This window comes from Phyllostomus discolor, chromosome 1, assembly GCF_004126475.2.
Source record: "Phyllostomus discolor isolate MPI-MPIP mPhyDis1 chromosome 1, mPhyDis1.pri.v3, whole genome shotgun sequence".
Taxonomy (NCBI): Eukaryota; Metazoa; Chordata; class Mammalia; order Chiroptera; family Phyllostomidae; genus Phyllostomus; species Phyllostomus discolor.
Window position 1 is genome coordinate 169,377,572 of NC_040903.2, and position 27,415 is coordinate 169,404,986.

General features: G+C 47.2%; 1 protein-coding gene across 1 annotated transcript in view; it reads right to left on the reverse strand.

The window, feature by feature from the left end:
* Nucleotides 1-5,371: 5,371 nt before the first annotated feature.
* Nucleotides 5,372-27,415, reverse strand: part of MYO1E (myosin IE) — a 200,797-nt gene continuing 178,753 nt past the window's right edge. Inside the window, 5 exon segments of the mRNA XM_028505868.2 lie at nucleotides 5,372-6,150; nucleotides 10,157-10,326; nucleotides 22,043-22,244; nucleotides 24,694-24,786; nucleotides 27,190-27,347. Of these exon segments, the coding sequence (XP_028361669.1) occupies nucleotides 6,074-6,150; nucleotides 10,157-10,326; nucleotides 22,043-22,244; nucleotides 24,694-24,786; nucleotides 27,190-27,347 (700 nt within the window). The 3' untranslated portion in view covers nucleotides 5,372-6,073.

The window sequence follows — 27,415 nt, forward strand, 5'->3', positions numbered from 1 at the left end:
TGAGATAGACCTTGTTCGCATGGTAGCCTCAGACTGCCTTAGGTCCCAAGTGTGAGTGGTAGCTGAGTCCATGAAAGGGAGCTTTTGTGGCTCTGAAAAGCAGTTAGTTCCCAGGGACGCTTGAGCTCCAACTTCTCAAGAAACGATGGGTTTTGTAGGCATATTCCAAAGACATTTTACAGCTTCTTTATGACAGATTTTGCTTAGTTAAATATTAAATACTCTGACTCAGGAAACTCCTGCTTTCAGGACACCATAAAAAGACCTTTAAGATACTTCCTTATGTGCCACAGCAGGCACCCAAAACTAAGGTGTTACAAATGGGAAATGAGTTATAAAAGTAGAAGTCATAACATCATAAACACAAATTAGTAAGTGAGATAATGGAACCACAGGAGTTGCAGAGCACAGACCCTGCGCCTGGGTTGTTTGGGTTTGAGTCTCCACAGTTGCGTGGCCTGTGTCTGTAAGAAGGGGATACGAGTGTCCGCCTGAGTGTTGTACTGAAGTGTGTCCAGCCTTTAGCACAATTTCTGAAAATGCTTGAATGTGAGTGGCAATGGTGGACTCTGGGCATTCAAAGGTATGTCAGACATAGCTCTCGTCCATCAAACAAGTTACAGATTTATAGCTGTTGTGTCCTATTTGTGGATTTTTCTTTTATTTCTAGGGTTTTGATTTTTTTTAAATTTTATTTATTTTTAGAGTGGGGAGGCGAGGGAAAGAAACATCAGTTGGTTGCCTCTTGCACATGCCCAGAACAAGGACCGAACCTGCAACCCAGGCAGGTGCCCTGACTGGAAATCGAACCAGCAACCCTTTGCTTTGTGGGATGACACCCAACCGACTGAGCCATGTTGGTCAGAGCTAGGTTTTTGATCTTTGAAAGAAAGATATTAGACGCTTAAAGGTTGACAATTAGGCTATCCAACTCCTTGTTATTTGTTGAAGACAAAGATTAAAAACATGGGCCTTGGGGTTAGATCAGGGTTCAAATGATGGTTCCTTGACTTAAGAGCTGCGTGACCTTGGGCAAAGTAGGAACTGTACTGAACCTTTCATTTGCAAAGGGGAGATTTTAGACTAGGGTATGATGGTCATAAGTGGAAGGTACATTATGGTAGGAGGCATTAAGGCTAGTTGGTAAGAGTAAAAGTGAGTTCCTGAATTCCAGTGGGACTGTGAAGACCAGCCTAGGTCTTGGGAGAGATGCAAAACAAGGAGGGACAGGGGGCAGCATTGCAGGACGCCTCCCACTCTTGACCACAAAAGTGAGGCGTGCCAGGAACGCTGTTCTTTACCACGGATGCTCTGTGCACACCAATCCTGAAACCAGACTCCACTCCCACCCACCAGTGAAACCACCCAGAAAACCACCTGTAAAATCTGTCTGGGGGAGTTCAGGAGAAGTATATAGGGATTCTGGATTACATACATGCCCTGCTGTGTGGCACAGCCATGTTGTCTCTCACTTGTTCTTGGGAGCATCTCTGCCCGGCAGGAGTCCTGCACGGGCTTAAGGAGGCTGGAGCCCTCTCTCTCCCTGGCATCTAGGACAAGCTGCTTTCTATGCAGAGATGAAACGTCCCCACCAGGAGACTCCCAGCTCCCTTGTAGCTGAGGCCACATGACTAACTTCTGGCCAGTCAGGTATGAGTAGACATGGTGAGTGCACTCTGCAGGGAACATCCTTTGGAAAGGACATGGCTCCTCATCCCCTTTCAGCCTTCATGGGGCCGGACTGGGTAATGGTGGTGAATCACCATCAGCAGGGACATGTTGGCACATAGGTGGTTTGCACCCTGTTGGTGAGGCAGCAAGCTCTTAAAAGGGCTTCACCCCTTGTCCTCTCCACGGTTATGTCTTGCTTCCCTGAGAACTAAGGAAGCGATGGGCCTTTTGCATGGCTTCAGAAAGCCAGTTGCTCTCCCTGCTGCACCCTGTTCATTAGCACTTACCACTCTGGCATGCTTAAAATGTGGTCTGGGGACCCCTGAGGGTCCCTTGAGACCCTTTCAAGAAGTCCATGAGGCCAAAACTATGTTGATGATAATACTGGGATTTTATTTGCATGTTTTTGTTTTTGTTTTTTTAACTCCAGTCCTGTGAATAGTGGCTGGTGGGGTCTTCCAGAGGCTACGTGACATGCGACAACATCCATCACTCTGGCAGTGAGTGGAATGTTTGTTGGTGTAAAATTTTCTCAGTTTGAATTTCTAGTATCGGAAATACTGGTAGCTGACAAAACAGAACTGCGAGGCCCTCAGTAATGCGGAGGCATGCAGAGGGGTTCTGAGGCTGAAGGGCTTGGGAACTGCTGCTCTATCTGCTGGAACACTTCTGCCCTAGTGCCACCTTCAAGCTTGGTTGCCTTAAACCTTCGGTTGGAAGCCTCTGCGGCACCTTTACACTGCATTTCTACTGCTCAACGCGTGTGGTGTATGCGCACCTGCTCACTCCACATCCCAAGGAGGATGGCCTATCCTAGAAGGCAGGGAAGGCCCCTTGACCCTCTCTAAATCCTAGTTTAAGTGATTCTCAAACTAATCACAGGTCTATTTAACTGAACAGTGAACAAAACGGCAGGCCTAGTTACATCCAGGGACTAGAGGGAACCTAAGGTAATGACTTTTACGTTTTCTTCATCTGTAATCATAAATTCACCTACCCATTTAAACACGTAGAACTCCTCTGAGCCTGACACTGGGTGGGGGACATGAGCGCAGGGATGGGGGTTTGCTCTGTGATCCCCGTGGGTGAGGGTTCTTCTTGCTGCTTGAGGGGATGTCTAACCCAGTTCCTTTTTGGTTATTGAGAGCCCGAGGGGCCCCAGTTACACACACATTTAAAATACCAAGAATTAATTAAAACCAGCCAGGACTGATTTTTTTTTCCCCCAAGTGGGAATTACTTTTTCTTTCCCCTTCCTTCCTGTCTTTCTTTCAATGTTACGCCTTAGGGAAACTTGTTTAAAGCCAATACATTTTTTTTTAAACATGAGCTGGTTTTTTTTTTTTTTAAGATTTTATTTATTTATTTATTTCTAGAAAGAGAAGGGGAGAAAAAGAGGCAGAGAAATATCAATATGTAGTTGCCTCTTAAGCACCCCCCACTGGGGACCTGGCCCAAAACCCAGGCATGTGACCTGACTGGGAACTGAACTAGCGACCCTTTGGTTTGTAGGCCAGCACTTAATCCACTGAGCCACACCAGCCAGAGCAAAGCCAATAAATTTTTTTTTTAAACTATATAGGGAAGGAGAATCTCTCTCTTTTTTTAAGATTTTTATTTATTTATTTTTAGAGAGGGAAGGGAGGGAGAGAGAGAGAGAGAGAGAGAGACAGACAGACAGACATCAATGTGCAGTTGCTGGGGGTTATGGCCTGCAACCCAGGAATGTACCCTGGCTGGGAATCGAACCTGGGACACTTTGGTTCCCAGCCCGCGCTCAATCCACTGAGCTACGCCAGCCAGGGCGCCAATAAATTTTTATATAAGGAATTTCACACGTTGTGACTCCTTCCATTGTCCATTAAAGTCACCTTAGTTTCTCCAAAACTTGAATTAGGACATCCTCAAGATAGCCCTTTTTACGAGAATCTATGCTTAATCCAGACTTGTGCTGTCAGCCCCAAATTCTTAAAAAGTTGGGTTTCTTTTATCCCAGGACTGATTTTTTTTAAAGATTTTAATTTAATTTTAGAGAGGGAAGGGAGGGAGAGAGAGAAACATCAATGTGCAGTTGCTGGGGACCATGGCCTGCAACCCAGGCATGTGCCCTGATTGGGAATCGAACCTGCGATGCTTTGGTTTACAGCCCGCGCTCAATCCACTGAGCTATGCCAGCCAGGGCCCAAGACTGATTTTTAGGAGGAAAAACAAAAGCTCATCCTAGCCAGCTAGGGGTGTATGGTAACAATGGGCAGTGATTTTGGTGTTCCTGTCTGCAAGAAAGCAGCCTGGGCATCAAGACTGTGGGAGTCCCTGATGCTCCTTGGTTGGAACTGTGGTTCTGTCTCCTCCCTTCCACTTTCAGTGAGTCCAGGAATCTGAGAGTCCTTTATAAGATACAAGGACACTATAGCGTCAATAGGATTCCCTTTCCTCATGTCATCTCATGATGGCTCTATTTCTCTCTTATGTGGTCACACACGAACAACAACCAGGACTGAAATCTACTGTCAAGTTTGCTCCCTGTTTTTTAAAAAAGATTTTTATTTATTTATTTTTAGAGAGAGAGTAAAGGAGGGAGAAATAGAGGGAAAGAAACATTGATGCGAGAAACATCAATTGGTTGCTACGTGCCCCGACGGGGGACTGGCCTGAAACCCAGGCATATGCCCCAACTGGGAATTGAACCAGTGACCTGTCTCCTCATGGAGTGACACCAACTGAGCCACACTGGTCTGGGCCCTGTTCTTGATAAAACACATTATTGACTGGTTTACTTTGTTCCAAATTCGGATAGTTTTTTACATGCAACCCCTTATAGTTGTTTTCCCACAGACTCGGGGATCCTGAGACAACAAACTGGTGCGTGCCTCCCAAACCCTCCTTTCCCAACAGCTTCCAAGGGACTGTGGCTCCTGGGAGGAGAGGAGTGGTCGGGAGTCTCCCCTGTAAGCCTTTCCTATTGCTGCATGTTCCATTTCCCCCAGCATTCCACTGTCACTGCAGTCACGCTGAACTGGTTGGCGAGGGCTGTCTTAACAATACACCACAGACTCGGTGGCTGAGCAACACAAGTTTATGGTCTTTCAATTGTGGAGGGTAGAAGTCTGAGATCCAGGTGTCGGCAAGGTTGGTTCCTTCCGAGGGAAGGATCTGCTCTAGGCTCCTCTCCTTGACTTGTCGCCGGCTGACTCCACATCGTCTCCCTCTGTGCCCACCAGTGACACTGCATTAGGGCGCATCCCAACGACTTCATTTGCCTCCATCAAGAACCTATTTCCAAATAAGGTCACATACTGAGGCCCTGGGGGTTAGGACATCGAAATATCCTTTGGGGGGGGGGGGGGGATGTGGACGCAATTTAACCCATAATGAATGTCAAGAAAGAGCAAGGTGGTTCACTGATTTCTTTATTTATTAGAAGGTAATGGGCATGAGGGGGGCAGAAGAAAATTAATCCGTAGGGAAAGGGCTGGGAGGGGTTTTCGGAGACTGGGCTAGAAAGCAGTAATACTGATTCTACAGTTGAAAATGAGTAGTGCACATTTGTAAGTACCTGGTGTGAGTTTTGTAATAAAACCTACCTTCATGAATAAGTACAGTGGAATACTACTTAGTACATTCATACATGTTTCTACCATCTTGAGATTTTTTAATATATACAGTATATGATCTGTTTTTATAAATGTACAGCTTGAGAAAAAAAAAAAAGAGGCCCTTCTAGTAATAGGTACAGCATTGAACAGAAAACCAACATGGGCCAGCCACATTCCCACTGAGGACCCAGAAGAAGCGAGGCCCCCAGCCCAGCCCCCAGCCCCCGCGCAGCCAGGCAGCCCAATGGTCCCGTGAAGTGTAAACCAGCGCCCCTCTGCGCCTGCGTGCTCAGCAGGCCACGCCAGCCCTCGGCACTTGCGCAGGAAGCGCCCACTCACACTGAGCCTAGCCCGCAGAGGGCAGGTGGCAGACAGGAATGCTGTGTGTCAGGTAAGGAAAAGAGGGATTAAAGAAATGTGCTCTTCAACTAGAGGCACTTGTCAGTGGCCACCTACAGCCACCTCCTGGGCCTGGCGATTGAGTGGGGTGCTGTTTGGATAGAGCCAGCAAGGTCTGAGTGGACCTTGCCTGTCCTCTCACCAGGTTTAAATAGAATAAATAAATCTTAGTGGGTGGCCATTTTGCCCTCCCGGGTTCCTATGAATAGGCAATCTTTTAGGGTCATTTATGGAGTGATGCTCCCTTTCCCCAACCCAGTTTTTCAGTGTCCCGGGGAAGGTGCCAGAATAAGTCCAGGCCTTGGAGAAGCAATTGCTTGCGACAGATCAGAAGGAGAGCCCCGAATGTCCCTGCCCCTTCTGTGCCTGGAGCTCCTTCGCCCCGCGTGCCAGAGTCTCTGCGCAACTCAGATCTTCGTCACGTAGTTGTTGGGGAACAAGCCCTGCTTGCCCCGTAGCCGGCCCGTCCACCAGCCAGAAGGGTCTGCGGGGAGACAGAGAGGGAAAAGTGAAGGGCAGCCAGGCTGTCCGCTCTGAGCCGAACGCCCTGCTCCCGTGCCGTGCCGTCCCACGGGCTAGGGCGATTGGGCTCTAGCCGCATTCTTTTTCCTTCTTTACTTTCTCTTATTTTAAATAAAAAAGTTTGTGGCAGAAAGTAACCTCTCCATACAGCAGACACACACACAACGGGGCCCTCGGGGGGGAGGGGGCCCTCCTCGGGGAAGGACCTGCTGCCCAGCTGTGAGACGTTGCTGTTGGCCCTTCCTCTACACCCCTAACTCCATTTCAGACCCTGCTTCTGGAAGGATCTAGTCTGCAACGCTTCCAATCCTTACTTTCTGCCTTAACCTCTGGCCCTGCACCGGTAATAACTATTTGGTATATATTTCTCCTGAACTTCTTCTATGATTATAAAGACATACTCATTTTAAACAGAAATGGACCATTCTGTGTCTTGCTATTTTGCATCTTGCTTTTCAATACTTCATAAGACTCTACATATAACCTTTCCATGTCTGTATCTCATTTTTTAGACAGCTGCACTGTATCCCAAAATGTAGCAGCCACTTCCTTATTGATGGGCATGTGGTCCCAATTTTTCACTATTAACGCAGTAAACGTCCATACGCATGTCTTTATGCCTGTGTGCAGGTAGTTCTATGGGGGAGACTGCCGAGTCAAAGGAGATGGGCCTCCTATTACCCTTGCAAGAAAAATGTTATTTTTATCATAGATAATGCCTTCCTGCATACGTCCAGAAGTTCAAAAGGATGAACAGTGGAAACAGCCACCGGATCCCTTCTTTGAGGGCGAGCAGTGTCGCCTACGCCTGGTCCTTTCTTCAGATATTCCACGTACAAGAAAGCAAGTCTTTATAAAAACAACTCCCACGGTACACAAATGATAGCATACTATGCATAACACAGTCTGCACTTTTTAAAGCCTTGATGATGTATACCAACGATCATTTCAAATCGGTATGTAAAGAGCGTCCGTATTCTCTCCTGCAGCCACACGCACACTGCTGGTCCTGTCATTTGCCTGTTTTCTGTCGGTTGTTGCTCTTCGCCTTGTTGACTAGGAGTTCTTGATATATTTGTGAATATGTCACACGAGTTGCAAATATCCTCCTCCCATTTTTATTATGTTTTACCACATTAACGTTTAAGGTATTTTAATATATAAGTAGTTGAATCAAACGATCTGTTATTTTATGGCTTCTTGGTTCTCTATCATGTTTAGAAATCCTTTCCCACATTACTATGATTAAAGAAAACTCTACTTTACTTATATATAGTTTTATTTTATATATTTAAATATATATTTATTAACATTTATTTTGGTAGAGAGGTTAAATATAAATTCATGACATGGGGTTTTAAAAATGGTGATAAATATTGTTAAATTTCCTTCCCAAAAGTCTGTTTCAAAAGAAACAAGGAAAGAAAGTTACCTATTTCTCTCATTAACTACAGATATGATAACCCATACTCCATTTGCAACAGCAAAATCCAGAATGTTCTGAAAATTAAAAGTTTTCTGAGACTCATTTGATGGTAAAACTTGACCTGAATTGACATGAAGAGTATGAATGCTCATGTTTCTTAGCAGAACCACTGACTTTGGTCTAGGGTGTTGCCTCGGGACCCTCAAGGGGAGCTATGTAAGTACGTACACACACATACCATTATTAACTTCCTAAGAGCTCCCATGTCTGGTTTCTGAAACACATCTAGCTCCAAGGGTTTGGACAAGGGCATGTGGACCACATCCGATTTCAGTCTTTGCTGGTGTTACAGGTGAAATGTTTCATGTCGCATCTCACTGATGACTTGGGAGGCTCTGCCCTTCGTTGCCTCGCCAGCCCTTTGCACTTGCGGATGGGACCATTCGTCCTACTCATGTGGAGGAGTTTCTATACTTTAACTGGGCTCCTGGTGCTCTTCACCATGCAGAAGGTTTTAATTTAGCCTTTTTATGAGGTTAAATCCTGTATAGTTTGGGAGCTTGGTGTCTTCCAGCGGAAGGCTTTTCCCACCGGAAGATTAATAGAATATTCTAGGTTCCCTTCTAACAATTTTATAATTTAGTCATATATTTTTAGATATTTAATCCATCTGATTTTTTTCATTTATGAGGTAGGTAGCTGATTGTATTTTCTCTTCCAAATAGAAAGGAATGGCCTATCCTTGCCCTGATTTCAAAGCCACATTTATCACACATTAAATATGCATTTATCATATATTATCTACACAGGGGTCTGTTTCTGGGCTCTCTTCCACCCCATTTATCTACACGTCTATTCCTGCGCTCACACCACACTGTGTAAACCACAGTGATAACTCAAAACATGTTTTGATGACTTCAGGACTCTACATTTTATGTAAATATGCAATTATTTTAAATATATCTAATATATGTTATTTCTAGAAAAATTTGAAAGTATTGAGAAATGAAAAATAATACTCATTTAAAATTCAATACTTGAGACCAATTCAACATTTTCTATAATACATATATGATATATAGACAATACAGATAGCTGTATGCATTTTGTATTTTTCCAAAAAACGAGACTATAGTCCATAGTAAATTAACTTTTTCCCATGAACATTTTCCAATTTCAATACTGTACTTTCATATCATTATCTTTAATAAAAATATTGCATAAAGGTTCACTGAATGGATATAGCAAAGCTCTTTCTAACCCATTTCTTTATTGGATATTAGGTTATTTCCATTATTTTTGCCGAACAAAGCTCGTAATAAAGATCCTGTTTGTGTTTATTGGAATTTATTTCAACAGTTATTTTTACAATTACTTTTTAAGGAGGATATTAAATGGCTTAAACTATTAAAACGTGTGGAGAACTAGATGGTTAAAAAAGATAAAAAGAAACCCACCACCTCCCAGAGACCAGTCAGAAGGAGTCTGGCGCAGGCACCTGGACGTCTCCGTCTCCTCTGGGAGAGCCCGCGGGAGGAAGGAACTGTTCAACAATCCCTGGAACTGTCCTCGGCCACCTCTTCCTGAACGCTATACTCGCCCAGGGCCGCTGCTCACTGAGGCTGTCCTTGCTCTGCTCCTAAACCCCGGTGGCTCTCCAGTGTCTTCGCCGCGATCTCCTAGAACTAGACATTCTACAACCAGGCCACGCCCACTGTCAGTCATCTTGCCTCCCAGGTCAGCTCCTGGGGGGGTGGGGGGAGGGGTGGTTCTGCCCGAGGTCGGGCATCGGCTCTTTTTCCTAAAACGACCTGCTCTTTCTAGTCTCTGTGACTTTTCTGTCTATCTGTCTCCCTACCCCGCACATCACAAATGCCCTTTCCTTCATGGTGTTTTTTCTAACATCCTAAGCCAGGCATTACCTTTGTTTTTTTTATGCCTCCATAGGTGCTCAAGTTTAATGTGTATATGATATTCTAACTTATCTTCTCTACCAAATTAGTAGAACATTCAGCCACTTTCATGATGGAGGTCACAGGCTGCCTCCCTGGCCTCCATTCCATCAGCTGCATTAGGAGGAGGCCTTGGAGCTTGCATGGGAGAGACCAACTCCCGTTTGCCAGGGCAGTCCCTGGCCTGTTCTAGCCCACTCTGCCGCAGACATTGCTTCAGGGGTGAGCACGTGACCAATGCGATCCAGTCCCAGTGAAAGCGAGGGCGTTGCCCAGAGGCTAAGTCTCATAGACAAAGCAGCTTTCAGATATGGTTTGATCTGTTGGCCTGGTACTGATGTAGCCATTTTGCTACCAGGAGGAAAACAAGCCTGAGGAGGGAAGAGATACAAAGAAGAGGGAAGAGCTAAAAGAAGCATTAAAAAAAAAGAAGCTGGAGCCTGGATTAAACTGAGCCTGAAATGTGGCTTACCTGTACAAGTTTCAGTTACAGGGGCCCATAAATTCCCTTCATGTTTAAACTAGTTTTTATAGCAATGTGACTGCATGCTCTTTGGGAGGCTATCCCAGCCAGCCAGCTATGCACTTACCTTCTTTGATAATATCGATAACGTCATTGGCATTGAAGCTGAGTTCGTCTGTGTCCTGAGCATCATAGGCGTAGAGCGCCTTGCACTGTGGCACCTGAGGCTTAGGCTTGGGCTGGGGCTTGGGTCTGCCTCCTGCTGGGGTAGGCCTGCTGGTCGTCTGTCTCCGGACCCTGCAGAGAGAGTGGAGGCAGATGGGAGATGGCACCCAACAGCAGGCAGCAGCACTGTGTAGTGGTTTGGACCCCAGGGCTGGCTCTGCCCTGTTCAAGTTCGAATCCAGCTCCATCCTTAGAAGGATATGTCACTCTCTAAAACAGCCTCCCTGACAAGGTCACTGCAAAAGCACACATTTAGTTCTCAATAAACATCAGCTGCTGTTACTGCACCCCCGGCATATTGTGGAAAAGGCAGTTATACAAAAGTTTGTAAAGCATATATATGTATATATACATCTAAATGGTAATAAAACAAAAGGTCACGAATCTACCCTCCTCCCCCAACTTCAGAAACAGAACTTTTGCTGGTGCCATAGAAGTCTCTCCTCGGCTGCAGTCCCCTCCAGAACCAATCATCTGCACTTTGTATTAATAATTATGCCTTTCTTTGTAGTTTCACCGCACACCTCCCTAGATCATCCACAGTGTGCCTGTTTGAACTGCACGAAAGGAATCCTATTCTACTACCGCTTGCTCCATTTTTGAGGTGTACCTTGTTGATGTGCGTGGTTTCAGTTCATTCATTCTCATTGCTTCATGCTATTCTACTGCATGAATGCGTCACAATTTACTTCTCCACTGCTGAGGGTCACTCGGGACGATTCCAACTTCCATGATAAAAAATGCTATTATAAATTTTCTTGTGTAAGACTTTATCCAGAGCTGCACCTCTACAGCAGCGCTACTGACTTTGGGGTCACTTACTTCTCTGTTGTGGGCTGCCCTGGGCACTGTAGGGTGTTTAGCAACATCCCTGGCCTTTACCCGCTGGATGCCAGTAGCACCTCCTCCCCTCGGTCATGGTGATCAGAAACGTCTGCAGGACTAGGACCCTAATCCAGCTTCAGATGTGTTCTTTCAACCTACTATAGTGCCCCCCGCCCGTCACCATGCATACATTGTCTCAAGCGTATAACCATAGCTTGTTCCTACTCAGTGAGATCTTTAAACTTATATCCGAAACGACAATTTATTAGACATGTTCATAAAAACATTTAGAACAAAAGGAAATAAAAGTACAGAAAACACTCCCTACAACCCGCATTTCGCTTAAGGACAAACCAAAGGAAAAGCCTACATACATTCATTTGCTTACAAAAATTAAGCTTCAGATTTCCCCTGAGAAAGGCTGGCCCGAACTCAACACCGTGAGGCTGGCCATTAGATCGGGCTGGGTCTTCGGACACCTGCTCACACCACGGGTGGAAGGAGGAGAAGGGAGGGAAAGCATACTGGGTTTCGAGCCCTGCTCTCAGGAGGCCAGAGCCCCACTGTCCTTGCTGAGGTCCTGTGACACTAGGTGCTAACTGGTGCTGATGAGTAAGTCGGATCGTGAGGGGTGGCTTGGGGGGAGGGGGCACTGGGCGTCAGCCGGGTGGTAGGGCTGTTCCCAGCAGGGTTGGGATTCCTTGGGTGCCACCCGGGGCTCTCTTCCTTCGTGGGTGGGAGCCCACCCCAAAGTGGCACAAATTTCAGTCTTAGCTTGACCACGTCCCCACCCCCCACCATGCACTTTTATCACAGAGAAAAGGCGCCTGATAGGTCCTTAGCATGACATCATCTCCTCCCTGGTCTACTGGAAATCCCCAATCCCTGCTTGAGAGGTGCTGGCTCCTCTGAAAGCTGGCTGGCACACAGGCTTTTAATTAAGCAACCTATATATTAGGGATGTCTGCATTTGGTTAATAAGGGCCATTAGCCTGGATACCGGCAGTCAGGTGATTTCCCAGCAGTAGGGAAAAGGTGGAGGGGTGGGGTGTGTGTCAGAAAAACCTGGGAGGGAGGAAAGCCTCCAGCCCAGCCTGCTAGTTCCAGGGAGCAGGGTTAGGAGGAAATGTTCACACATGTGCGTGTGTGCACGCGCACGCACACACACACACACACACTCCCCTCAAAAGAGCCATAAATGGACATTTGGCTTCTCTTATATTGCGGGGGGAGGGGGAACCTAACATCAGTGCAGGTTGGTGAGGCGTCTGGAGCCAAGAGTATTGGGACTTAGGTGTGGTCTCTAGACAGGGGAGCCTCTTAGTGGCGAGATAAAGCTGGATGATCCCTGAAAGGTAGGACTCCCCTCCCTGCGGCCACCCCTCCCTGGGCCCTCTGCCCAGCCGCCTCCAGCATTGACTAAGCCCTCAGTTCCTCCTCCTCCCTTTCTTCCCTGCCAGCTGCTTCCTTTCTGAGCTCCCTGAACATCACCCCAGCGCGTTTGTTAGTTCCCCTCGTCCCACGCCACCCTCCACCCCCACTGAAGACACTTCTCTCTGCTCTTGGGAAATGGACCAAAACCCTTCCTGTGGCCAACGAAGTCCCTGCCAGGTGTGGCCCCTGCTGGCCCCCAGTCTCCTGTCCTGCCGCAGGCCACACCGGTGCTTCCCGCCCTTTTTCATGGAAGCCCCGAGCCCTGGTTGGGATTGGACACCCTGGCCACGTACCCCTGGCTTACATCACTTTGCTGGTGAAAGACAGTGCTCTCCCCTCAGGTCAGGCACAAAACCGGGTGTCGGCTCTCACCGTGTTTGCTCAGTGCTGCACCGGAAGCTCTAGCCAGAGCAATCAGTGAGGGAGGATAAAAGCCACACAGATTGGAAAAGAAGTGAAAATACTTCTATTTGCACGTGAGATGATTTGCACATAGAATATCCTAAGGAATACACTTAACAAGCTATTAAAACTAATAAACACGTTCAGCAAGATTATAGAATACAAGATCAATCTATAAAAATCAGCTCTATCTCTGGGCATTAGCAATGAACAATCCAAAAATGAAACTGAGGAAACAATCCCATTTACAAGACATAAAAAAGAAAGTAGTCTTGAGGAGTAAATTTAACAAAAGCAAGATGATTCTGCTTATATGGAATGTCCAGAAAAGGCTATTTATATTGACAGAGGACAGATTAGTGTGGCTGCCTAAGGCTGGGCTGGGCATGGGGGGATGACTCCTTACGGGAAGAAGCTTTCTCTCTGGGATGATGAAAATGTTCTAAAAGTAGACTCTGATGATGGTTGCACAACTGTGTGATTGTACCAAAAATGGGTGAACTGTATTTTAAAGTGGTTGATTTTTTTAAAGAGTAAATTGCACGAGCCCCTCTGGGCTTTGCAGGGCACCACTGAGACCCACTGTGACCTCGGTGGGCTGCTGGTGTCCCAGGCAGAGTGGGGGCGGGCAAGGGGCCTTTGATCCCAAGGCACCAGAGGCTACTTTGTCAGGAAAGTCAGAGTAAAACCTCCTCGGGGATTACTGGGGAATCTGGGTTCCTGGGTAGACCCTGGGCAACTCAGTTTGGTTGTCCCAGGCCCTGGACAATTGCTGTCGTGCTGGCGATGTAAAGCCACCTGGCCCCTTGTCAGCAGGCTGCACGGGTTTTACAGCACTCCAGTGCTGGGAGTGGGGAGAGCCCTGCAGCTTTGAGATGGGTGCTGCTGCTCGGGAAGGGAGTGTGTTTGGTGGGGAATGGGTGTGGAGGTGGAGAACAGCTCTGCACTTTGTATGGGGAGAGGGCAACCCCGAGGTCGCCACTGTCTGGCTCTTTCCTGTTTGAGTGTCCTCTGTGACCGGGAAGGGGCGCCACTGCTCCAGTAAGGCAGCGTCTTCCCAAAGACAGCCAGTTGGGCACAGCCATCCTTCTCACCAGCCACATCTGCCTCACTGTGGCATTGGGGCACGTCTCCACTCTTCTTGCAAGTGCCAGCAGATGGGATGTCATCTGGCACTCCTGCCTGTAGCTGTGTGAGACGCAGCTACACATGCCCAGGGCTCTGCCTGTCCTGGGCCAGGCACCGTGCTAGGCATTTTCACAGATATTGCTTCATTTCACCTCACAATACCCCCGTGCAAGGCCCAACGAGGGGAGCTGGGATTTCCTGCTGGCTTCCTCCCTGGATGACACAATGGCATTTGCATGAGACCTCCAGAGCTCTAGCCACACTGGCCTTTCTGGCCATGCTACCCTGGACTGTCTCTACCCTTCAACTGGGGCTGCCATGTCCTGCTCAGCCTGCAGATCTCACGTCAATCCCCAGCCACACCCTCTGCAGGCCCGTGCCTCTCAGGGCGGGGGAGCAGTGCAGTGGTGCAGTGACTCACACCACTCGCTGTCGGGGCAGGGCCTGCCCGTCTGCAGAAGGGACCCTGCCTCCCGAGTCAGTGTGGTGGGTGTGAGGCCCAGCTCTGCCACTGGTGGCACGTAACGGGTGGGGGGGGATCGCTTCACCTTTTCAGGTGTCTTCTTCTGTTAGGAAAGGGGAACTTGAGCAATGGCCCAGGTCCTCTTTCTAATTCTAAGGGAGCTTTACACAGGGCTCCCAACAAAATTTCTACTGTCAGACGTGCACAGAGCACAGGAAGTCTGTGCCCAGGAGGCAGTCACTGTGTCTGCGTTTCACCACACGTAGACTTGGAGACCACAGCAGGAAACGGCCATCTTCCAGGCTCAATCCACACCAGACGGGCTCAGCCCTAAACCCAGACTATCTCCTCTGCATCACTAGGTGGCGATCCTGTGTAATCAATAATGAGGACAGACAATGACTTTTTGGTGACTTGCCAGAAACTGATTAATGAGCTCTTTCAGGTGTCTGGAGCCCCCCCACTGGCAGCCAAGAGCCCCCTGGCCAACACGGTGGAGAAGGGGCCAGACTCTCCCGCACAGCAAACCAGGCCCTGCCGCCCGGGGAGCTGGGACGGGCTCGGCCCCGCCCATGAGAGCAGGCTGCCAGGCGCTCAAAGTTTTCGTGGGTCAGCTGTTAAACAGTCATTATTAAAGATGAAATCAAACACATGTAAGACTAAATAAGTTATATTAAAGCGCAGGCAATAAATTCTCATGACAACCCTTCCTAATTATTTTACTACATCTCATGTCCATCAGTGCTCTCGACGCTGTCATCTGTGGCTCACGTGTGGGGACAGCCCGGCCGGATGACAGCGGTGTGCAATGGGCTTCTCTTCCCAGCCCTGCGACCTGGGGAAATCACAACGGTAGCTTGCAACTGGCCACAGTGCGAGCAGAAGAAACAGGCCCATTTACGGCTCCAGACAGCTAGCTGTTGGCCAGCACACCTCAGTCCCACCATCCCTCGTGAAAACTCACACCCACTTATCTAAAAGTGACGAGGAGTAACAAAGTCCAGGTTGGTTTTGTGATGGATATGCATGATGTAGGTCATTTTGTTACTTCTGGAATTTTATGGTGTTTGTATTCCTAATAAACCTGATATGGCTGAAAACTATGTTTTAAAAACAATTATTTCATTGCCCTGGCTGGTGTGGCTCAGTGGACGGAGCACCGGCCTTCGAACTGAAAGGCTGCCAGCCGGTCCCCAGTCAGGGTGAGTGCCTGAGTTGTGGGCGGGGTCCCTGGCTGGGGGCGTGCGAGAGGCAACCGAGTGATGTTTCCTCTTGCACAGCGTGTTTCTCTCCCCCTTTCTTCCTCCCTTTCCCTCTCTCACCAAACAAACAAACAAACAAACAAAATAACCAATCATTTCATTGAGATCATGAGGGTTGGAACAAGAATTAAAGACTCACAATAATGAAATTATTTTTCCCATTTCAATCACAAAGTTTCACTTTATATGTATATATACATATATGTGTGTGTATATATATAAATATATAAGTTCATAGTTAGAAATCTCCACATCACTGAGCAAATCCACGTTTCATTGTATGTAACTGTGGCACAATGTAATTTAGTTTCCCTGTTGCTATTTGACCCATACTTCAGGCTAATTTGTACGCACTTGTCCCTTTATTGTGTCTATTCCCCATTAAGGAAGCACAGGAAGGAGCCAAGCTACACCAGCTCCCTTTTACAGCAGGCCTTTTTCCCGAGAAGGGCTTCAGACTTCCAATGCGACCACACTGTAACCTGCACAGCAGTTCCCGAGCAATCAAGCACGAGACGTGGGTTTGCTGTGCGAGACCGGCACTGCTGGGGAAGCCCTGTGTCAGCCACAGGGCAAGCCCAAGGGGTGCCTTTGCCCTGAGGCGTGGAGATGCTGACTGACATCTGAACCCTCGTGGGCAGCTGCCCAGTCTCACAAGATGCCAAAAGCCCACAAGGAAAAAGACCCCTAAATGACATCAGTGACAACAAAGCTCTCTGAAGTGAGGGTTTGTTCATGCTCTCTCCTGGGAAAGCTGATATGGTGATTGGAGCAGAGGATGTTTAACCAGAAGACCGTGGAACAGCAGAGCGGGAGGAGTGTGGGGCTTTATTTACGTTGTCCAAACTCAGCTAGTGTCTGTGGCACTGCTGCCTCACAGCTCTGGTCTGCTCACGCTCTGAGCCCACACAGCAGCACAGCTATTGCGTGTGTGTGTGGGGGGGGGAGTGTCTCTCTGACTGGTCCCCTGGTCTTGGCTTCCACAGGCTGCCCATTCCGTTAAAGCCAACAATGCCTAAGGCGTAGACCCCCATGGAGTCCAGAGCTCTGCAGTTCTTGCAAGAAAAGCCACTGGGCCCTGGCTGCTGTGGCTCAAAGCCCAGCCTGCAAACCAAAGGGTCACCTGTTCGAATCTCAGTCAGGGCACATGCCTGGGATGCAGGTCAGGCCCCCAGGAGGGGCCGCACAAGAGGCAACTACACAGTGATATTTCTCTGCTTCTCTTCCTCACTCCCTTCCCTGTTCTCTAAAAATAAATAAATAAAATTGAAAGAAAGAAAGAAAGAAAGAAGGAAAGAAAGAAAGAAAGAAAGAAAGAAAGAAAGAAAGAAAGAAAGAAAAGAAAGAAAGAAAGAAAGAAAGAAAGAAAGAAAGAAAGAAAGAAAGAAAAAGAAAGGTCACTGGGCCAGGGGACATGCACTTTTCAATCCGGTAGAACATTACTATTTCCCCGTGAGACCAAAGCATGTGAATAAGAGCTGTAAGACAAATACAAATAAATGTTCAAATTGCATAGTGCTTTATCATTTACACAACCCTTATTTTACCTCCAAGAAACCCTACCGAGTGGGCTTTAAAATTACATTATTATTATCATCCCTATTTTATAGGTGCAGACACTGAGCTGTAGGCAGATTAAGTGACAAAAGTGAGGCGGCACAGGGGTAGTTAGTGAAATGATCCATGTGCCCAGCGTGTGGCACAGAGAAGGCACGGGACCCAGGAAATATTCAATGAATGACTCAACGAAGGGACAAACACAGGAACCGGGCCTCCATCAGGCCACCTTCCACGACCTTCCCTGCAGCTGCCACACCCATGGGGCGGGGGGTGCGCCTAGTTTATTCCAGGGTTAGCTGGGACTGAGCTTCCAGATATCACTTCTCTGTTCTGCAGATGTGAAATTTATGCCTTGAAATTCCAAGAAGGAAAATAATGGCATTTTATTTCTCTGGCTCTTTAAAATATGGTCCGTTCCAAAAGGTTGAATCTATAAACATTACTGGAAACGTGGGAGTGGATGCCAGGAATTCCTGAGCTTCGCGTTTACTCGGGCCAGGAGATGGCTGCTGCTCCTGTAGCTTATGGGTCAAGAAATATTGCTATTGGCCACTTGGAAATTTTAAGCCTCTTGAAAATACGACTCCATTAGGAGATTCTCATCAAGAGACACCCAGGGCAGCATTTCAGCTTCTCTATCGATCCTGCCTTTGTGGTGTGGCCAGGAGCCCCACCGCTGAGCACTTCCAATGCTTTCCTGTTTCTCCAGCCGCTAGCTGGACAGACCTCTGGGGTATCTTGATGTTTTTCTGAAGTTGTCCTTGTAGGAAATGGACCACAGGATTAGAAAGGCCAACAGAAAGGACATCTCCAGTGTGGGCTTTGATACAGCCAGTAATGAAGTGCAGATAGATTATATGCATCCCAGTTACTGGAGGGAAAATATAAAGCACGCCCGACTGGCACACCCAGTGCTCCTACCACACAGAGCAAAGGCTGATGTATGAACTGCTTACATGGTTCTTGCTTAACCTGCTCTCTTTCCCTGGGAATCAGCAAAGACCTTTCCCTGCATCAGGCTTCTCAAAAGGTACGCCGAAAGACTACAAGGTAGCGATCCCTCTACATCTCAGTTTTCTTGGATGGTGATGACAATGGCAATGACGACAACAATGATGACAATAATGATGATGAGAAGCAGAGCAACCATGACACATGTGTGACAAGGCAAGGGTAAAGGATGCAGAAGGGACAGTAATTAACGCAGTGAAGACTTCATGTTCTCACCAAAAAAACCTTGACTGAACCTAAAATACACTAACGAAGACTTTCCTGAATTAAATTGAGGTGCTAATTACAACACTTGATTTCATCCACATTACATGATCCAAAAGAAATGATGGCTTGTGCCCAACATGTCTGTAAAGAAAAGTGTGCTGGGGGCGGGAGAGGGAAAGAAAAGATAAACCCGAGGGTGTGAAAGCCCAAGAAGAGAAAGACTACGGCAATCGTGTTCTCCTAGATTGGCAAAGTGCAGGTCGCTTTTTGGAACCATGACATATATACACAAACTTGTGTTTCTGGGACGGTACAAGCTTGGGATCCCAAAGCTCCCTGCTGGCTGCAGCAGCCTCCTGCAGAATGAAGCCATCCATGTGTTCTTGGCAAAGAGGAGCTATTAAGTGCAGGGAACCATGAGGCTCTTGAAATGCACGTCTAAGGTCTCTGGTCACATTAGAAATTATTTTCATTTTTGCTTTTATGTGTTTTTAGAAAATTAATACTAAGAGAAAGCTTAGGCCTTGGACCAGAGTACAATTTCTATTTTTTTTAAGATTTTATTTATTTATTTTTAGAGAGAGGGGAAGGGAGGGAGAAAGAGGGAGAGAAACATTGATGTGCGACAGAAACACTGATCCTGCTGCCTCTTGCATGCCCCCAACTGGGGACCCGGCCCACAACCCACGGAGCAGCAACCAGCCAGGAGACTGGCTGAGCTGCTGGTAGCTACCGGACTCAGTGTGCCTAATAGGATCGTGAGATTTACACAACTGTCAGGAAAATGTACTGCCTGGCAGACAGCTGTGAACGCGCCCTCTCCTTCCAGCCTCACAGCCATTGCCACAATAACATCAAGGGTGCCTGATGCTTAGCCTGAAGGGGACGAAGGGTATGAAAGGCTTAAACAGGGAACTACAGAGCTGAGGGCTGGAAGGGAGCAGCCTCGGTTAAGACACAGTGTTCCTAAATTGCCTGCTTTTGGCTGACAGATGCTCCCAGCTGGCTGGTGTGCAAGTCTGCAACTTGCAAAGGCAGGCTGGAAAGACGGTTTTGCTTGCCAAACCAAAGCAAGGAGGAAGCTAGCAGACAGAGCTAAGAGATTTGGTGCATTTTGTTCACTGACTTTAATCCCCTGCCTTCCCTGGGACATCCAACTGGGCCCGGGAAGGGTTGTTGGATGATTCTAGTGATGTCCATTCATCTGAATAGCGTGTGTCTGGATTATGGAGTAATCCAGTTTCCTCAACATCACTCTTTCAATTCACTTTTACACAGAACCTTCCCTGGATTTAGCAATCAGACTTTAGACCAGCAGTTTTCAAAATATGGTCCCAGGTTCAGCAGCATCTTCTGAGAACTTGGAAGAAATGTTAATTCTTGGGTCCCACTCCAGACCTACTGAACCAAAAACTCTGGAAGTGGGCAGTAAGTTCTCCAGGGATGCTGGTGCTCACTACAGATCGAGCACTACTGCTTTAGACCAAGCAGGTCAGGTAGACCATGACCATTAGCACTGATGGAATGTAGCTAGTTATACAAGAGCAGGGGTAGGGCAAGGAGAGAGAGATCTAATGAAGGGTGGAGTCTACTCCACTGATGGCCATCTGTATGAAACTAAGGTGCTTTCATACCTGTAGCCCAAATGAGGTAAGACTTGCCAGGGAAAAATGAGTACCAGGAGAGAATACAAAAGTTCCTCCCGGGCTGGTGTGGCTCAGTGGATTCAGTGCTGACCTGCAAACCAAAAGGTGGTAGTTCGATTTCCAACCGGGGGACATGCCTGGGTGGTGGGCCAAGTTCCCAGTTAGGGGCGTGCGAGAGGCAACATATCGATATATCTCTTGCACGTTGATGATTCTCTACTTCTCTTTCTCCCTCCTCTCTCTAAAATGTAAATAAGTAAAATCTTCAAAAAAGAAAAAGAAAGAGTTTCTAAGGGCTTTGTGGTCTTTGGAAGGAAGCAGACGAGGTGGGGCATGGAGGTGAGTGGGTGGCGGCCTGCCTGGCGGGAGGAGCTGTCGTTTCTCTCCCAGCACTGCTCTGTTTTGTACACGGCTCTCCTGGCCCCATTAGAAGCATCTTCATCCTTCAGGAGACACGGAGAGAATGGAAAATGGAGGAGGGGATGAGAGACGGGGAGACTGGGTTCAGCAGAGAGCACTGTCCACGCAGAATCGTGCAGAGTTGGAAGATTCCTTAGAAGTCACGTGGTCAACCACGTCGTGAGGGTTGTAGCCTCATCACTATCACCATCACCACTGTCATCAAATTACAGTTGACTGAGTAACCCACCACATGCCCAGGACCATACTGGGTACTTATGCATAAATCTCCAGTCCTCCCATCAGCTGTGTAAGCTAGGTGGCATTACGTCAGTGTACAGATGAGGAAAATGCAGCTTCGAGCGGGGAAGCAGCAGGTCCAACACTAGATAAGTAACAGGGGCTGGAACGGGGTTTTCACCTTTCTCTGCTATTTGATGACATCACTTGACAACATTTCTGTCTGGTGATTTCCATCTCCCCTGTGCCTGAGTAGCTCCAGGGACAAGGTTCTCCTTAAGTCCTGGGGCTACCAGAATGGTTTTTTTTTAATTTAAAGATTTTATTTGTTTTTTAGAGAGAGGAGAAGAGAGGGAGAAAGAGAGGGAGAAAAACACGAGGGAGAGGGAGAGAAGCATGATTGCCTCTCGTACGTACACCAACTGGGGATTGAACCTGCAACCCAGGGATGTGCCCTGCCTGGGAATTGAACTGGCGACCTTACACTTGGCAGGATGACGCTCTACCAACTGAGACATACCTGTCAGGATGTACCGGAATGTTTTTTAAAGCTGCTTCCAACATCTACCTCCCGGCAGAGTTCGCTCACTGTCTCGCAGTCAGTCAGCCCCAGTTATGTGCCTGGTGACGCCACCGGATGCACCCAACCCCCTTTCCACAGTGGTAGCTTTTTGAATATCTACACAAGAGTTTCAGGAATCTTCACTTCCTCTACTGAAAAAGCTTAGGTTTCTTTTAACTACTCTTCAATTTCTGGTCTAGAAAACCAGAAAAGCTCTCATTTTAAAGCCTTAAAGATCTGTATTCGTAAACAAACGTTTACGTCTCAGAAATTTCGGGGATGTTATTCTCCATGTGCCTGATGACTCTTTGAGCTACTGTATTTATGCAACTGCAGGCACAGACATAAACCCAAAACCCCATTATTCCTCCGCCATGCTGGAGAGCAAAAAAGGTCACCGTGGAATTCAATCTCAGGGCTGCAGGGGACCCATCTTCTAGTGTTTCTAAGCCCTCTCCGGAGAATGAGTTGTGTGCTATCAAGTTGGCTGTGCTTTCAGAAATGCCAACCAGGCCTCACGGCGTTGGGTCTTGGGTTACACCACATGGGTGGAAGACTGCCCTCGGGTGTCATGCAGAGCCAGCCCAGGAAGTCTGTGACCCCTGGTGTGACAGACTGAGAGGGAGGTCACGAGAGGTGGGAACCTTACCCCGCAGCCCCCTGGTCCGGGACCTTGAGGAAATCCAAGCTCTCCGGAGTCTGCGACACGCGGTCCGAGCCGGTGGACTGTTGTCGTGGCAAGGGGGGGCGGGCCATGGAGGTGTACAGGCTTTTCTGATTTGACCTCAGGTTTCCAGGAGCGTGGGGATGTGGCACAAACTGGTTTTTGAGGACGCCATTCTGATGGTATCCTGGAGAGGACAAGAGGACAAAACAGAGCTTTGATTTTGTGATCTTTTACCAAAAGGCTCTTTAAATTTCTCCCATTTATTAGCCAAGAGCAACTTATTTAACTTCTCCAGGCCTCAGTTTCCCCATGCAAAAAGACGGAGGGTATAACAGCTAACACAGTGTGACGAACAGAGCTGAGCCACGGTCAACTGCCCAGCAAGCGCCTGGCACGCACTCACACATGCCGCTTGAATTCGACAGGAGAATCCCCAGATGTTCAGGGTTTCAACGCCCAGGCAAGAAAAGGGAAGCTTGTAACCACCTCTCAAGGGAGGCAGGCACCTTCTCAGGTCTAAGAAAAATTACAACGCTGTGACTCAAGATGGCTGGCAGGCAGCTGTTTAAACAGCTGGACATCCACTTTCAAAGGACCAGTCTTGGGGGTCCTTTGCAGGAGCCCGTCCTGAGCGGTGGAGGGAGCACCCCACTCAGGCAGGGGACATGGGGCCGCTGTTTGGATCAGTCCCGACAGAGCAAGCTCTCTTAGCTGAAGACTATTCCCAGTCGGTATCACATTATCTGGTGAGTAAGGGACGGTGGTGACGGGCTCCGAACCACAGGGCGTGGCCAGAAGGGCACTATCCTTCCGCGCTCGGTAAGAAGCCCTCAGCTCCTCCTCTCCCATTGACAGATCAGTAACGTGAACAAGACTCCTCAAGCCAGACTTTGGTGAACCCCCTGCAGCCTCTTCCAACTGAATTAAGGGAGAAACTCTTTGGTTCCAGTGGGATAATCTTAGTTTATAAGAGGGACTAGGGGTTCAGTTTTGGCTCTGCCTCTGATCACTGTGTTGACCTTGAGCAAGATATATGAACTTTCAGAGTGTCAACTCTTCATTAAAGAAACAGAGAGCTTGGTGAGACCCCAACTGCTGCCAAGGCTGCCCAGGAGACAGGCCATGAGCTCTAGGGACGTGATGCCCACAGGGTGGGGTGGTCCACGGGTGAGCCTCTCCATGCTGCTTGTCGCCCACTCACCTGCCATTTACCCAGAAATTAAGAATAAGCATTTAGAAATGTTCACAGTAGCTTCATAGACATATTTCATATTTGTTAAATCTAGTAAGAAATGTTGGCTTATTATTTTGCATGTGTTTAAAATTCCATTCTTCTCTTACTTTTTATTTTACCTTCAAGAAGTACGGTGTGAGGTGGATTGAATATTAAGACAAAAGAGCAACAACAGCGCAGGTCCTTCCCCACAGATGGTGTGACAAGTGCTGAGCTGAGAGGTTTGGGTCCAACTGCCTCATTTTATTGATGAAGAAACTATCACATAGAGTGGATGGGTGCCATGTTCAAGGTCAGATATTTGGTCTGAGGTGAGGCAAAGGAGCATTCCAGGTGGTCTGGCCAGGATTTTGCACAAGGGCTGGCACATTTATTAACACAATACCATTCTGGTTCTCTTGGGTTGCTTTGTGCTTGCATTTTCTTCCAGCATAAAGGCCGGGGGCGGAGAGACAGCTGGCCCAGGCAAGGGGAACGCCAAGAGATGAGATTTAGTTTCTCACTGCTAGGCACAGCATCCATATTTTAGCATAGAGAACAAAAGAAATGCTTTTCACTGCTGGTACAAATAAGAGTCTCTTGTCTAGGATGATCTGAGTCTAGTGTGGCCCTAAAATGATCCTTACAGCCCTAGAATCCCAAACTTATCAACATCAAGCAGTCTAGGGGCAGATTTTTATAACCGAACTTGGTGAGTGATGGAGAAACATGTCTATGAATTTTGAGAGCACCCTTCAAACACAAACATATTACTAAAGACAGAAAGTCTTATATTTATTTGGGTTTGGATGTTTTTGATCTGTATATTATATTTTCATCATAAAAATGATAAACATGAAACATAAGATCAAAACAGTTTTTTGTATAGAAAATACAATAATTTTAAAAATCAATGTTCTATCTCATATTACGTTAGTTGGGGCAGTTCTCCCAGAGTCTATTTGACTAAGAATAAATATTTTCAACTTATTTATTAAGCTATAAACTAGCTGTAAAATATTGCCATGGTATTTGGCTGGAACTGGGAAATGGTGGTGAGGTTATACTGGTAAACTCCCATTTCTATAAAGGCAGCACCCTGCAACCCAAATCCGATGCCCTTCTTGTCGTCCAGGACAAGGAAGCCCTGTCTCTCACCGACTGGAGGAAGCCTTTCCTAAGGGAGTCATAACGCTAGGTAATGACATCCAGGTCGCTGACTCAGGCGCAGTTTAGTCTCACCGGTTCACACTGTCCCTGGGTTTCAGGGTCACAAGCTGTGCCATTGTGTTGGGACATATCTGCCACTGAAATGGCTCATGGCTGTGTGCATCTACTTGCCAATGGGTTTCTTCCCAAATATATTTTACAAGTGATGGGTTCAGGTTAACGGCCCCAGTCTAGAACGAGCTTCGCTTACCTGGCGGGGGAGGGGCAGCTCTCACCGGGTAGTTGGGATTGTGAGTACCGCTGGAATAACCTCTGTGTTGAGTGGTGTTCCTTCTGGTAGGACCTGAGATAAATAAGCAAGACAAAGTTACAGTCAGTACTACCAGTTGGTTTTATGGCTTCTGATAGTATTTTGCTTATACAAAACTTGTGAGACATTTCAAGCCCACATCTGCGGGAGGCTGGTTTCAGAGAAGAGACATTTGAGGGCAATTCTGTTTCAGTAGCCACCTGCCTGGAGGGGGCTGGAGGTTATGTGGCTGGAGGTACAGTTTTGAAATGTCACAGATAATAACTGCACAAAGAGGTATCAAAATTTCTTACAGAGGTGTGTCTGTGATCGATGATGACTCTGTCAAATGCATTCCTTCAGAAGACTGTACTTGAACAATGATTAAAATAAAATTAGAAAAAAAAAAAAGAAAAAAAGAAAAGGAATAAAACAGGATAGAGAGGAAAAAGTGTGTACAATGGTTTTCTTTATAAAGTAACAAGAACGAAAAGGGGCTTTTTCGTTCCTATTTAATACGAAGATCAGCTAACATCTTTATTGTCGCTATCAAAATCCTCGAATTAGTGACCGTGCCTCACATATTGGTTAAATATGCAATAGTGCACACACTTGAGTTCTAACTAAATATAATTCTCTTTGTCATCTGCGATCTTGAAAAAGTCTGGTGCTACATATATTTAATTTCACCCAGAGTCTGCTTTCTGTGTATCATTGAGAACTAGTGGGTACTATTTTTGGAGATCAAACTGTGAAAATGGTTATACATTATTTCTCATAATAAACTTAAGTGAACAGATACAGAGAAAAAAAGGTGTTTCTGTTTGTGTAGATTTTCAAGAGAGAGATGGGACATTTTAATATTTGCCCCCATGTTCCAAACACACCACAGGAACTGAACACGCAAGTGCCATGTGCCAAGGTCACCAGCACGAAGCACATTTCAGCACTAACTGGACATCTGCTTATGTCAACAGCCTTTCATGCGAGAGTTTGTGTCCTACAGTCTTCTGATTGAATGAAGCAGCCATGAAGGGTAGAAGCGGACTTGGACCCTGGACAGAGACCTGAAGAATTGGAAAACGAGCTAGTGTTACATGGAACAGTATCGTGGGCCAGAATTAGGGCTGGGACAGCAGGGCCACATGAAGCCAGATGAGGCCTGTGTACCGGAGAGGAAAGCAGTGAAGAAGGACTCAAGTGGGACGTGAAGGGAGGCAGAGTCAAACCAGCTGGAAGAGGGGTGCAGAGGGAATTCCTGGTAATGAGAAGAGCAGGAAGTGACAAGGCTGAATAGCACAAAGCAAAGGAGCTGGGTCTGGGTGTCTTGGGACAATGTCACCATATGAGACAATGAGACAGGGGCCCACTGAACACTGCTCATACACACCCTGCTTGTTATCTGCAGCTCTTCCCTGCCATGGTCCATACCCTGGCAGGAGAGTGGAGGCCAGAGGCGGGAGAAGTTAGGGTATCTATCCCGCTGCTTCCTTCACCCAACTCGTCCTTCTGTCCCTTCAGGCTCAGGGGGTAACGACACTGTGCTGCTGTTCTTTGTCCCTGGTCTCCACTCTGTTACCTCAACCCTGTGTACCCCTCTGTAAAGAATTCTTTTGTTGAAAAGTATCTTCACAAATTCTCCCTAAATATGCTGTTTTCTGTAAGTACTGAGTACTGCACATACATACACCAACATTTTCTGATTGGCTGTTTATTTGTACTGTGTTAGTGTGTCATAGTGCACGCCACTGTATCTCTTCAGACAGACTTCATTAAGGCCCGTGTTATACCTGGCATCCTCGTCACTGACCATGCATATGGGCATCCTCGTCACTGACCATGCATATGGACTAAGTTTTACAGAGACATCTGCACATGTAGCATATGTGACTACTCTGCTGTCTGTTGTAAATACCATTTTGTAAATATTACTTATAAAAAAGGACTCAAAGGCCAGTGAAGGAGATAGACTGGGGTGTGTGTGTCTAATGACGTGCTTTAAATGAAGGGGAAGGTGCTAGATGCGATGCACAGTAACCTAGTGAATCCACTAGAGGGTTGGTAAACGTGGTCAATGTTTTTAAAAATGATGGAAAGCATAAGTTTTGCATTGCTGACAAGATCCGACTGGAAAGGGCCAGGAAATTTAAAGCCAACAAACTGATTTGTTTTGAACCCAGTTAACACTGTGGTGCCAGGAATACCAAACATACTACTAGATCATTCAGAAAGCTTCAACATGCATTTGCCTTGAGGTTAGTTTAGATGGAAATGTTTGAATCTGAAGAAAATGCAGCCACAGGTGGCAGAGAGGTCCTGGTGCTGTGCCCCGCAGATCTGTGCACGTATCACGAGCAGGCGGTGAGAAGGATGGAGCGCAGCAGGGTGAGGGGAAGCCAGGCCGGAACAGCCTGGGAGCCCAGCCCTGGTTCCTCACGGGGCCCGCCAGACACTTACGGGAGTTCTTAGGCAGCCCGGGTCCAATGCTGACCTGCAGCACTTTGTTACTGGGCTTGAGGATGGCCAGGTCACCGAAGCCTTGGTGGAACTGCACCTGCCGTGAGCCTCCGGCACTCCAGGGACCCCAGTTCTCTTTTTTCAACTTGACTTCAAGCCTGAAACAAGTATGTTTGTTGGAGTTAACAAGTCAGGATGGAGTTCTTCTGGTAGCCAAACCCGCTGC